The sequence below is a fragment of the Microtus pennsylvanicus genome, chromosome 17 (genome assembly GCF_037038515.1).
Source record: "Microtus pennsylvanicus isolate mMicPen1 chromosome 17, mMicPen1.hap1, whole genome shotgun sequence".
Lineage (NCBI taxonomy): Eukaryota > Metazoa > Chordata > Mammalia > Rodentia > Cricetidae > Microtus > Microtus pennsylvanicus.
In genome coordinates, this window is record NC_134595.1 from 29,301,301 (window position 1) to 29,314,710 (window position 13,410).

The 13,410-nt window shown below is 44.6% G+C and overlaps 1 protein-coding gene across 4 annotated transcripts in view; it reads right to left on the reverse strand.

The window, feature by feature from the left end:
- The window catches only part of Ube2f (ubiquitin conjugating enzyme E2 F (putative)), a 52,835-nt gene extending 39,643 nt beyond the window's left edge, over nucleotides 1-13,192 (reverse strand). For 3 of the 4 annotated variants that reach the window (XR_012908202.1, XR_012908201.1, XM_075952035.1), the window contains exons 1-2: nucleotides 13,049-13,192; nucleotides 8,465-8,598 (exon numbers count right to left, since the gene is read on the reverse strand). Coding sequence is in view for 2 of the 4 variants with exons in the window: in XM_075952035.1 (XP_075808150.1) it covers nucleotides 8,465-8,582 (118 nt within the window). In the remaining 2 variants the exon portion in view is untranslated. The remainder of the gene's footprint in view (nucleotides 1-8,464; nucleotides 8,599-13,048) is intronic. The other variant, XM_075952036.1, reaches the window with a different exon arrangement.
- Nucleotides 13,193-13,410: the final 218 nt, after the last annotated feature.

Below are 13,410 nucleotides of genomic sequence, written 5' to 3' on the forward strand. Positions count from 1 at the left end.
GTAATAGAAATCTTTCTTTAAACCTTTGCTAATGACATATTTCTTATAAAATTTTGAGGTCTTCAGCACACTTCCAATCAATAATCGATCAATTTATGCATTACCATGTGCTAGAGGACCTGGCAGACCTGTATGGGATCAGATGTGTGTTATGTATATGGGACAAAAATCTATTTCTGATTATGTCTCGAACCTGAATGAATAATGAAGTCAATTCTGTATCATCTGGAATAAATTCATCAGTTTCAATATATAAGATAACTCTTTTTTGCATATTGCAAATCAGTAACTCTATTGAGAGGTTCTTTAAAATCCCTTGGTTATGTACTATGAGAATAGCACATAAGTCTGCCTTTTGGATAGAATTATAAATTTGTTCTACCTTACTTAATTTTCTGATTTGTAACCTGCCTTTATGATTTATTTGCATCAGTATAAAATGTACAGGCTCCAGTTATTGGTGCATCACGTACAATTTGGACAGAATTTAAGTATTTCTCTTTATAAGGTTAATTCTATCACTTTGGGGATAATTGCTATTAATCCCCACCCCCCAAAAATAGCACAAGCTCTTTGCCTTGGTTCATTGTCTTCATCAGCAGTAAAAGGAACTATATAATCCCTGCTTGGTCTATATCTGTGAGTTGACCAAGTCTCAATTTTCCTTTTATAGTTCATTCAGAGACTTTTTCCACATAAGTTTTTAATTTTTTACTTGGTTTATGCAGTAAAACAATCCAATCAAAAATATCTTCCCTCTGCATTAAAATTCCTGTAGGGGAAATTCTGGAAGGCAATATGATTATAATACAATTAAGATTTGGATTCATTCCACCTACATGTGCCTCCTGTAATTTCTCTACAACAACCATAAATTCTTTTTCTGCTTTAGCTGTTAATTCTCTGAAACTATTTAAGTCTTTTTCACCATCTAAGCTTTTGCTTAAGTGAACTATTAGATCAGATGCTATCCCAACAGTAAGTCGTAGACTGGAAATGTCCCCTAACAATGTTTGAAAGTCATTAAGAGTATGCAATTAGTCTCTCCTGATTTGTGCCTTTTGTGTTCTGATTTTCTGTAAACCTATTTTGTAACCTGGGTAAGTGACAGAATCTCCTCTTTGTATTTTTTTCAGGGCAATCTATAATCACCATTTAGGCAAAACTTTCTTTACTTCTTCAAACATTCTTTTTAAAGTATCTGCATCTGACTCAGATAACAAAATATCGTCCATGTAATGGTAAATTATAGACTTAGGAAATTGCTTGCATATTATTTCCAATGGCCGATTTACAAAGTATTGGCACAGGGTGCGATGACTGAACATTCCCTATGGGAAGACAGTCCACCAGTATCTCCTAGTAGGCTGCGTAGGCATTGTGAAAGCAAATTTTTCTATGTACTTTTCTTGTAAAAGTATAATGAAGAAAAAAAATCTTTTAAATCAATAACTACAAGAGGCTATCCTTTTGGTAATAGAGAAGGCAGAGGAATTCCAGATTGTAAAGGGCCCTTAGGTTGAATAACCTTCTTGACAGCTCTTAGATCTGTCACCATTCTCCATTTTCCAGATTTCATTTTAACAACAAACACTGGAGAATTCTAAGGGCTGGTTGATTCTATAATATGGTAAGCATCTAGTTGCTCCTGTACCAGCTGTTCTAAAGTTTGTCTTCCATTAAAGGCCATTGTTTAACCCACATGGGTTTCTCAGTTAACCATTTTAAAGGCAAGGCCAGTAGTACCTCTGAAGGTTTGCTAGTTGCTTTGTGTTCTTGTACAGCCTGAATGGTTGGTGACCTTTGTTTATAATATCTTATAATATCCTTACCAGAAATATGAGTTTTGGGGACTGCAGGAATGTTAACCTGGGCATTCCATTGCTGCAATAGGTCATGACCCCATTAATTCACTGCTATATTTGCTTCATATGGCCTCAGCCTTCCTTTCTGTCCTTCTGGCCCTATGTATTTAACCCACCTCGTGCTTTTTTTTTCACTTGAGATAGGGTTCCAATTCCCAGGAATTGAATATCTGCCTCTTGAAGAGGCCAATCTGGATGCCAAGATTCTGGAGTAATGATACTCGTGTCTGCACCCATGCCTAGTAATCCTTCAATTACAATGTGTCATTTATACGCACTAGCAGCTTTGGTCTTTGATCATTTTATAGAAGTCTGCCAAAATATACATTTCCTATTTCCTACTGGAATTTTGATTTATCCTCCATGTCTATTCTATCATCTAGAACAGTATGGTTTTTTTTTTTTACAGTAGGCACTGGATTGTTTAATTTTCCTGGTGAGACATGTTCTCCACAGTGGCTGGGAATGATTGGACCTTGTTTGACATGGGGGCCTGCGAGAGGCCCCTAAAGGAATTTCCCAGTGGTATCAGGTGGTCTTGTCTGTCTCTTGTCAACCTACATTTATTAGCCTAATGTCAGTCTTTGCCACACCTCCTACATATACCAGAAGGTGAGTCCTCCTATTCTTGCCATTCCTAGAGACATGATTCTAGAAATTCCTTGTCTACAGTCCCTTCATAGATATCCCATTCTACCACAATTAAAACATTTGGCATTTTGATGTCTCCTCATCATTACCACTGGAAATTGCTTCTCCTACCAAGCTTCAGTACTATAGTCAAATAGTTCAACATTCATTGTATATAAGATCCATTCATCTATGGGTGCTGATAACCTTTAAAGGCCGAAGGATCGTCTTACATTCTAAGTTGGCATTTTCAAAAGCCAAAGATTCAATTAGTACACATCTAGCTCCAGGGTCTGTCATTCCTACTTGTACAGCATCAGTTAATCTTTGTAAGAAGTCACTAAAGGGTTCTCTCTGGCCCTGTTTAACCCTAATATGTGACTCAATCCTCTTTCTTAGTTACTGAATCCTGTATCAAGCATCTAAAGCTGCTGTGCTATATAGGGACAGGGTGCATTCGTTATAGTGAGCCTGTTCCTGAGGATCAGAGTAATGACCCTCACCAAGAATTTGATCTTGGGAAATCTCAAATCTTTTTGCTTTCCTCTGTTGCTCTAAAAATTTTGCCTCTTCTCTCCAATAACACTTCCAAAGCAGCCGAGGTCCCTCTTCTAGGACCACTGAGATTAACTGAAGTTCATCATTTAGGGTAGCCTGAGTGCTTGAAGCTCACGTTTTTCACCATTTTCCAGACAAAAGATGAATGTAGTCAATAAGAAACTATTGCTTGTTTTATTTCTTTTAGATCGCTCATATATATTGGTTCCCATGCATATTCTTTGACTACCTTAGGGTACTTTGTGCCAGATGGTCTTTCTGAGGAAATTACTGAATATGCAGTTGAAACTCTATGTAAGTCATCCAGGGGTATCTTTTTACTACTGCCTTTTTTAGAGTTCAAATCTCCTGTCCAGTGTTCTGTTCTAATGTCCACTGAGGATTCCAAGGTATGAAACTTGTCCAATAAAGACAATGTCTCATCCTTGGACATAATTTTGATTGTGTGCATATTACCTTCCTGGAGAGATATCTTACACATTAATCTATCATAACTTTTCAGATTCTGATTATTAAATTCAACAGCACAAATCCTTTCAGATAATTTTGTCAAATTGATGTTATCCCTCTCCATAACATTGATCTTCTCAAATAGCTGTCCATTATTAGTCTGTAAAGACTGCTGTGTAAAGGATTTAGCGATTTTTTAAATAATCTGAGTTCTATATATTATCCCCACAATCCAGTAGCTATAGGGATTCTAAAACACTGGATGCCCCAGTCCTCAATCATTCCAGTACCATTAAAAATCCTAAGTAGGCCCAGGTTCCTAAATTAGTGTTGTTCTCTAACTCTTGGTCTGTTTTATAACAAAAATATCTTATGCGTGGGTGGTTTGTAAACAGACACTTATTTTTCATAATTCTGAAAGCTGGCTGCCAAGACCAAAAGCAGCAGCAGATTCTGAATCTGGTGAGGGCTCAGGGCCCTCATAGATAGTATATTCTTGTTGTATGTGCAAATGGTAGGAAAGGATCTCCATTTGTAGCAACTCTACCTCCATGAATTACCTCCAAAAATAATTTTTCTCCTAATATCACCCAAATGTTTAGATTTGAATATATTAATCTTGAGGTCATGTCATTCAGACTGCTTTTAGACCAATGCCCATAAAAAGATGATCTAATATCATTATACAAACTTAGTAAATAGTTCTAATTTTACATGACATCAACAAATTTAAGGTTCTGCTTATTTCATCATGTTCAGTGTAACTCACCCAAGAAAGTAAGAGGGCTGAAGAGAGCCCCAAACACAGTCTCCTGACCATATCAGGAATTCTCTGTCTCACCTCTCAGAGCAGGTAAAGGAATAGAATCCTTGGGACATAGGATTTCAATAAAGACGCCTGGCACTTTGTCTAGGCCAGTGCAGAAGATAAAACACCCCTTCAAATCTGCACAGTGCTTTAACAAGGTAACAACACCTCTTTTGCTAGGTGGCTTAGCATTTCTGGGAGGCAACTAGCATCTTACGTAACTCAGTGGCTGCATAACTTCCTTCTGAGAAATTAAATTCTTTTCTTCTCTATGTAAGGATCAAACCAGAGTCCCCTGGAAGTATGATCATAACCAGATTACAAAATTCACAGTTACCACAATGGCCCCCATACCTCACACACTCACCTTCTCTTGCATTGGGCAGCTCACAACATTGTATCCTCCAGATCTGCTACCTTCATGTGGTGCATGTAAACACACTTGCAGGGCCCCTACTGTATGTGAATATCTTGAGATATTGAGAACTTTTCTCCTCATGTGGCCTGTGACTGAGGAAGAATCCCAAAGATACTATGGCCTAAATTTGTGTCCCTTTTCCCTTCATATACTGAAGCTCTATGCTCTAATGAAGTGGCACTTGGAAGTCATTAGGCCGTCTTGGCAGACCTCCCACATGAGGTCAGTGTCCTCAGTAGAAGCATTCTCCCCAGGCACCTCCTTCATTTCTCTGTTGGGTGAGGACACAAGCAAGGAGCCATTTGTTTACAAACCAAGAAGACCTCACTAAGACTTGATCTTGGGCATCAAATCAGCCTCTAGAACTATGAGAAATGTGTGGCTTATGTTACCCAATCTGCAGTGGTTTGTTATAGTGGCCTAAGTTAAGATAAACAGCCAGTCCAGTCAGATGCACATGCGTCTTAGCAGAACTGAGTTTCAGTTTCAGACTTCAGCAAGTATAGGAAGCTGAGCCCTTCATTCCCAGGACATGGGTCTCAAGCCCTAGAGAGCACAGATATAGCTAACCAAAGGTGTTCTAGAGCCACTCTAAAATGCAAGCTACAACTCTGAAAAAACAGTTCCTCTAACAAAGGCCTAGTATTGCTAAGAATGTAGCTCTGGACTTCATACCACCTACTTTTGACATGAGCACAGAAAATAAAAGCTGAGCACCTATCTATGGCTTCAACGGGCCCTCTTGCCCCCTTGGGCTGTTTGATATACTTGTGACGGCTATCCAGGTTCCCTGAACAGCCTCACTGGTGTTTACCCTTCAACAGAACACATAAGGCGATGTGTGCTTAGATAGCTGCCCCCCTAGTCGACTGTTAGCAGGACTCCTTGTTAGGTTACCCCGCAGATTCACATGCTGTCAAAGGCTGTGACAACCTTGGCAATGTGGCAAGTTGAACCCTGACCCACTCACCAGAGATTAGAATAGAAGGCTAGCACTGGGAACAGAGTTGGGGACCTCTCTCCCCATCAGGAGCCACATTAGCACAGAGGCACGTGGGAGTCTTGGTGGGTCGTGAGAGCCCAATCACACATAGACACATTATCCCTAAGATGCTCTAAGATGCCTGGTGGGCTCAAGGAGGGCAGGAGTGGACACCCAGCCTATAGTTTACCAGTAAGTGGCAGGACCCCATGAGTCCCTCCCCTATCTATAAAAGCACCTATTTTTGTCCTGTTAGTTTCTACAATCTTTCTCTTGGCTCTTTGGGATGCCAGTGTAGGACAGTCTTCTGTGATACACTGCCCAGGCGCCCTCTCACTGCGGCTACGGACATATGGCCTTTGTTCTAGATTTTATGGCTGTACAGACTGTTGCCAAAGGCTACATACCTTCCAAGACAGCCCCCACCTGACCTTCTGCCAGCCTGGTGACAGCTCTAAGAACTGAGCAAAGACTATACTGGGGCATTCTCCTTCAAGTGTGACTATCCCTCAGCCTGCTTTCTTCACTTCCCTATACTGTATTGTCTCAAGGCAGTTTTAGTTGCCAGATACTTAGTATCAAGTCCTAGACACAACCACAGTTTCCTAGGACCTGTCCATACTCATGAAAGACATCTTCACAGAATTCCACTTTATGACCTAGGACAACAATCCCAATTAGAGCAATCTTGCTAAACTCAGACACTTTCAAAGTCCTAATGGGATTTTTGTCTGGAAAGGTTTTTCACTGTGATCACCCTAGAGCTATTTGAAAACTCCCAGGTGAGTCTCTAGACACAGGATGGGTGGAGACTGCCAACACTCTCTTTTCTCAATGTTAACTTGCATTTCTGCTCTTTGAACCACAGTGTTTAATTTGTTATCCTAGAGCCTGCCTCACCCCTAAGATGTGGGTCTGGCCATCCTGCCTCAACTATTGCAGACTTCTTAGCCCAAATCTCAGCTCTTCAGGTGGAAAATGACGTACCATCCTGGCAATTATCCCTAAAGTACTTGCTATGGTTTGACTCACAATACCTGCTATGGTCCGGAGGTGCCAAAATTCGTATTAAAACCTAATCCACAATGTAGCAGTATTAAGAGGTGGTGTCATGGAGTGAATAAGTTATGACGACTCTATTCACATAAATGATTTAGTGCCATTTAAACTCTTGTCTCTTCCTGCTGAAGAGACCAGTGTCCTTCCTTCCTAGGATATAGCAACCTGGCTACAACCTCAGTTGGAAGCTGAGAAGAATCCTCACCAGAAACCAATACTTGCTTTTTTTTTTTCTTTTCTTTTTTTTTCTTTTGGTGACAGTGGGGATGGAACCCAGAGCCTGGTACATTGAGACAAGTGCCTTTATCAGTGAGCCCAACACTGCTTTCTTAACCTTAGTCTTCCAGACTCCAGATCATGAGAAAGATGCTCCTATTGTCTACAAGGAATATAGAATCTTGCTATAACAGCACAATCAGGGTCTGGCCTCAAGTGCTTGGTGTACTACAGCTGCTATTAACCAAGATGGTGGCAATGTGAAGAAGGGACAGTTTAATCTCAGAAGGTAAGTCAAGACTTCTTTACTGCAATAAAAAACTCTGCTTGTACTGCAACTACACCCCCAAACTCCTCAACCTGGCTCTCCCATCTCTGGGCTGCCTCTACAGATAGAACCTCGAGGGTTCTGAAAAGTCAAATGTCATCAGGCTCACCCAAGTAAGTAAGGTGCCCCAGGACACCTTACTTGCAATCTAGGTTGTTCCAGACTTAGAGACAAGAATGAGATGTAAACATTTTTACTTTTAAAACATTTTTAACCAATCATCCATAGCTGGTCATGATTTAAGCTAATTCAAGATTTAAGTCCAGGAAGTCCATAAGCAACTCTGTTAAACCTGCACAAACCCACGGCCTTCAACCTCAGAACCTCCGTAAGTGCACAACTTCTTGCCCCTCCCATGCACACAGGAACATGCAAGCTATACGGATACCCCCCCCACACACACACAAAAGGAAACCCTTTATCATACAGTTTTCCTTTACAAACATAGACACAATTTTAATAACAATTCTGTGAATTCTAATAACAAAATTACAATATGCATTATTACCAGTTCATACAGTACTTGTGTGTGTTGGTGTGCAGGTGCACGATGATAATTCTGAAGACACCAGCTTTTCACAAGACTCTTTAGGCTGTGCTCTATGAACCAGGAAAGGATCTCAAGACATTACCTGTTCCAGGATGGAAACTGCTGTGCATTCCACAGGAAAGAGGACAGTAGAGGAAAGTACCAGCAGCACCCACATGCCTCAGGCCTGCCAACTTCTACTGTCTCTTCTTTCCACAGCACAGCAGCAACGCCAACAAAGAATATTCCTGGTGTGTCAGACACCACAGTTCTAACACCATCTCCTTGCGATCACAATCCTATCCTTTGTCTGGTATAAATCCTGCCTCTGTAAGTGACAATTTCATTTCATTTTTATTTTTTTGGAACAGGGTCTCTCCATACAACTCTGGCTGTCTTGAAACTCATTTTATAGACCAGGTTGGCCTTAAACTCAAAGATCTACCTGCCTCTTCCTCCAGAGTCCTGGGATTAAAAGCACACCTGATACTCATATGTTCAAACAATTTTAAAGAAATATTTCCATTTAACAGGCTACTTTATATCCATCCTCAAAGAGCCTCTGGGCAAGGTTTGCTTTGTTCCAGGGTATAAAGCCAGCTTCCATGGAGGATGATTTACCTTTTACAAGCAACTTGTCTCTCACAGAGATCCGTCGAGTAGAGTCAGATGTGGAGGCAGATGTCCGGGATCCTTTGAGACCATCATCCCGCTTCAGCTTGCTTGCCAGCGTTAGCATTACTGCCACCTTTCTTCTGGAAGACAGGCAAGAGCAGGGCTAAGTAAGGACCATGTCTCCAGACAACAACTAGACAGGAGAGATAGACAGGCGTTTATTTTCTCTAAAATGTGCAGAAAATTTCCACAGATTAACAAAACTGGATTCCTTCACAATAAATCTGAATAAGCCATGTGATTCTTTGTAAGTTTAGGGAAGCCACGAGTTTCATACTCACTAGGCACAGAGTTCAATCACAATCTAGCCCCACCCATCTCCAAGCTTCCCAGCTGGCACTCATTCACTAACCCCACTGTGTCAAATGAAGTAACTGTCCCCGCGGCAATGGGATCCAGGTGTAGCCTGGGAGCAGAAGTCTCTAGGGCAGAAGTGACATCTGATGCTTTGCTTTCCTCCTCCCTTAGAGGGAAGTGTACAGAGCCTTCAAAGGACTGTTGCATTTACTGCTTTGCAATGTCAACATGAAGTGAAAATTATAATACCCCAAACTGGACTGTCTTCAGTGGCTGCTTCCAGCCCCTGTGACTTTCAGGTTCTCCTGCTGCAAACTCCCTGGGAAGGACAGCAAAATCCAAAGGCAGGTGAGGTAATGCTCCCGACTGCCTGCATAAACGATGAAAGAACTGCCACCCACTCCCTAAGCCTTCAATTGTTTATTCTAAAAGCAGCACTGGAGCAACAGACTTGTCGGGCAGAAGGTACAGGCACTTCCTATGCACTCCTCTCCCCATTGCCATGACCAGCATTCCCTATAAGAGGCTTTATGTGTTCTAACTGTTGAACATGTGTGAAGGCTTCACCCAGAGCACAATTCACACTAAGATGTCAGCAACTCCTACCTCCAGAGTCTGCCTTCTGTTTCTATCACACACTTCCATCAGTCAGAATTCCTCATTCAGAGAGGAATACTAAAACAAAAATACTAAATACTAAAATACTAAAACAAAAAGTAATATTTGTCTAAACGCAAACAATTCTTGTATTGCATGTTAGTATGCATAAACTCATAGCATTGAAATCTGGGAAAGATTCCTAACACAGGTTGCTCGTTCTCACGCTATCTTCCCCCCACACAGGTGCATGCCCACATGGACCCTGGAACAACAGGTGTGGAGGGTGAGTGTCCAAGTCACTAAGCTACAAGAAGCGCTCACCACAGTAACCTCCGGAAGATGTGCTAAGTGTGGACATGGTGTCAGGTTTACACACTGATCAATCATGAAGTGAAGGGGCAGTTCAGCCACACCTCAACAGAGCTGGCAGACATCTGAAAGCACATTAGCACCCGTTTCTTCAGCCCCACTCTACAATGCCTTCTCAGGGTTATCTACATGAAGAGATGAGCCTACTATGAACACAGGATGCCTTCTCAGGGTTATCTACATGAAGAGATGAGCCTACTATGAACACAGGATGCCTTCTCAGGGTTATCTACATGAAGAGATGAGCCTACTATGAACACAGGATGCCTTCTCAGGGTTATCTACATGAAGAGATGAGCCTACCATGAACACAGGATGCCTTCTCAGGGTTATCTACATGAAGAGATGAGCCTATTATGAACACAGGATGCCTTCTCAGGGTTATCTACATGAAGAGATGAGCCTACTATGAACACAGGATGCCTTCTCAGGGTTATCTACATGAAGAGATGAGCCTACTATGAACACAGGCATCTTCAAGTTTTTACTTCAGGCATAGAGCTATGGCTCAACTGCTAAGTCACTCCCCCAGGGAGACTTCATTCAGCCCACAAGCTACCAAACAGCTGAACATAGCAATGCTTTGCTGCCTTGGCCCCCAGTTGGAATGAACTTGTCAGGAATTTCTTAAACAGGGTCATGAGATAGTGTTCGCCACCCTGGCCAAGTCCAAGTCTACCATTATGTGAAGCAAGATTAATAATAACTCAAGAGAAAGAAATTAGGGTTCAACCTGAAAACCAGAAAAGCAAAGCAGCTGGCCACTGACTCTTATCTTAGCCTTAGTCAGAAAATGGAGATACTGCCTCCAGGAATCTCAGAATGAGACTGAGCCTGAGAGCTGTCTCCTCCCGTTTTATGACCCTGGGATTAAAGGTGTGCACCACTATCGCCTGGTTTCTATGGCAAACTAGTGTGGCTACTGGGATTAAAAGTGTATGCCATTGCTGTCTGATCAGTAAGGCTAGCCAGTGTGGTTGTTTTACTTTTCTGATCCTCAGGCAAGTCTTATTTATTAAAAGACACCCTTTTGTCTTAATAAAAACTCAGAGACAGAAATTGGGGTTCAATCTGAAGGTCAGAAAAGCAAAACAGCCACCCACTGGCTCTAACCTCGACTTCAGTCTGAAAATGGCGATCCTGCCTCCAGGAATCTCAAAAAGAGCCTGTGTTTGTGAGCTATCTCCTCCCATCTTATATTTCTCTCTAGGGCTGGGATTAAAGGCCTGCACCGCCCGGTTTCACTGACGAACTAGCGTGGCTACTGGGACTAAAGGTGTGCGCTACCACTGCAGCTGTTTCACTCTCTGATCTTCAGGCAAGCTTTAGTTATTAAAATACAAGTGAAATCACTACAGCGATGTGCTCAGCCCTGGGGACATTAGGGGTGCCTGACAATGTCAGGATTATAGGCCTACCTACCCCTGGGGGTCAGGGAGGGGTGCGGGAAGCACCCCATGTGGATCAGCAGATCCTCACCTCGGTGTCAGTAAGGCCAACGGTGAAAAGGGAAAACTAAAAGTAGCGATCAATAGTTTAGTAGGCTGTCCCCTAGTGGTCACAAGAGACTTGTGGAAAATGAAGCCAGGGCACAAGCCACCCCACACGGAGGAGCTGCACTGCTCAGAGGCCTGGCAAGAGGCAGGCCTTCCCCACACAGGGCTACCGTGCTTGACGCTTCCATACCCCTCTGCTACACTGAGGCCTTCTCTGAGGCAGAGGGTGGGTATGCTCTGCTCTGCAAGGTGTAATCCTCAGTCACTGTAGACTTATAATAAAACCCGTGCCAAGGCCATGCAGGGTAGATAACACAGCATGCTTTCTGATAGTCTAAGGCCCATAAGACTAGAGCAGCCACCAATTTTTCTAGCATCTCTATCACTTTCACATGCCACAGGGAGAACAACCAGGCTCAATTCAGCAATCTTCCCATAATCAGAAAGTTAAAACAAGAATAATCACTCATACCATCTAAAGGCTGGCAGACTACCTGCAGTGGCCCCGGAATTCTTTCTCTCCTCAATACGTCGCACCTCTGGGTAAAACCCGAGTTTTACCCAAACTTCCCGTTTCTCGAAAAATCCCACTGTGACTAAGGCAGTATTCTGGGAACAGACCAGCTATTCTGAACAATGTGCTCGGTCTCCAAATTCCACAAGTTGTAATGAGCCTGGTTAGTTCCTCCTCTGGGTGGGACCGGCTTTCAGGCTCTCCACGAAAGATGACTCTAGCCTGTTATTTACCAGTCTCATCAAGTCCTGTTTACTCAGCATTTGCACGTGCTCTGGTGAAATCAGGCCCCTGTCACCTGCGCGGGGCTAGTCAGCTCAAGGTGAGGCTAACTCCTCACTGACCGTTCCAATCCAAGTCCTAATGCAGGCATTTAAGTGAGAACTACAGGTCACTAGAACACTTATTTAACCTCCCCAGCCTAAGGACAGACGAGGAGATCAAAATATCCACACCCCAGTACCATACAGCATAGCATGCCAGTGCCCAGGGGTCTCTCGCCTACCAGATTTATTGACTGAGCACCTCTGGAGCCCATCTCTGATCTCGGATACCGAATGCTGGTAGTTCCGGCCAGGTGAGGTTCCTGAAGCTCCCCCATCACTAGTAGCGCTCTTCATTTTCACCGAGTCTCTCTCCCACTGCCGAGCTCCTGCCCCACCAGCTAGGAAGCCCGGGTAGCAGGCCCACCAGCCGCCTCACTGTACAGCACCACCCTGCTCATTTCTGGAACCTCTGCTTAACCTGACAACCAGGTCGTGGGATGCCCTCCTTCCCTTCACCATCTAGCCCTACCAAGGTACCCATGGAGAGCCGATTTCTACCTACAGGCCAAGCGAAGCCCTCTCTGACCCACCGGCAGGGCCGATGGGCGGGTCCAGTGCCCACCCGAGACAGAGGAAACTGAGCCCGCCAGAGAGAAGGCCACACCCGAGACAACACACCGCGGAACCGGGTCAAGGACCGAACCGGACCAGGCGGGACCGGCCGCCCCTCCTCCCCGCTGCCGCGGTCGCCAGCCGTGTCCGCCTCCCTCCGGGAGCAGCGGCCTGCCCGGCGCGGCCTCGGGCTCCCGGTGGGGCCTCAGTTCGGCACCGTGACCTTGCCGGCGGCGGCACGGGGTCCGCCCCGGCCCGGCCCGCAGAGCCGCGGGGGCTCGCTGCCCGCCCAGAGCTTCCCGTCAGCCGCCGACCTCGCGGCCCCCGCCCAGCGAGAGGAGCCGCGGTCGCAGCTCTGCCCGCGAGACCGGCTAACCTGAGCACCGCGAGTCAGGCGAGGCGGACCGGCATCCAACACCATGCCCGACGAGCGGCGGCAGCAAAAAGCTCCAGCCTTCACAGCCGCACCGGCTCCCGGCGGCGGCACCGGAAGTGGCGGGGCGGGGCCTGCGCCGTGACCGTAGCGGGCTCTTTAAGAAAAAAAAATTCAAAGCCGCGGAGAACTTTATTGGCAGCCCCATGAGCATACAGTCGTGCGCGCGGGCCAGACTGGGCAGCCGTCGCTCATTGGCGGGGGACACGACCTGAGGGCGGGCCAAGAGAGGGCCAAGCTCTTCTCTGATTGGTCACGGTGTCAGAGTCTGTGTCCCAGGTCTGGCGCGCGGCCAACCGGATTGT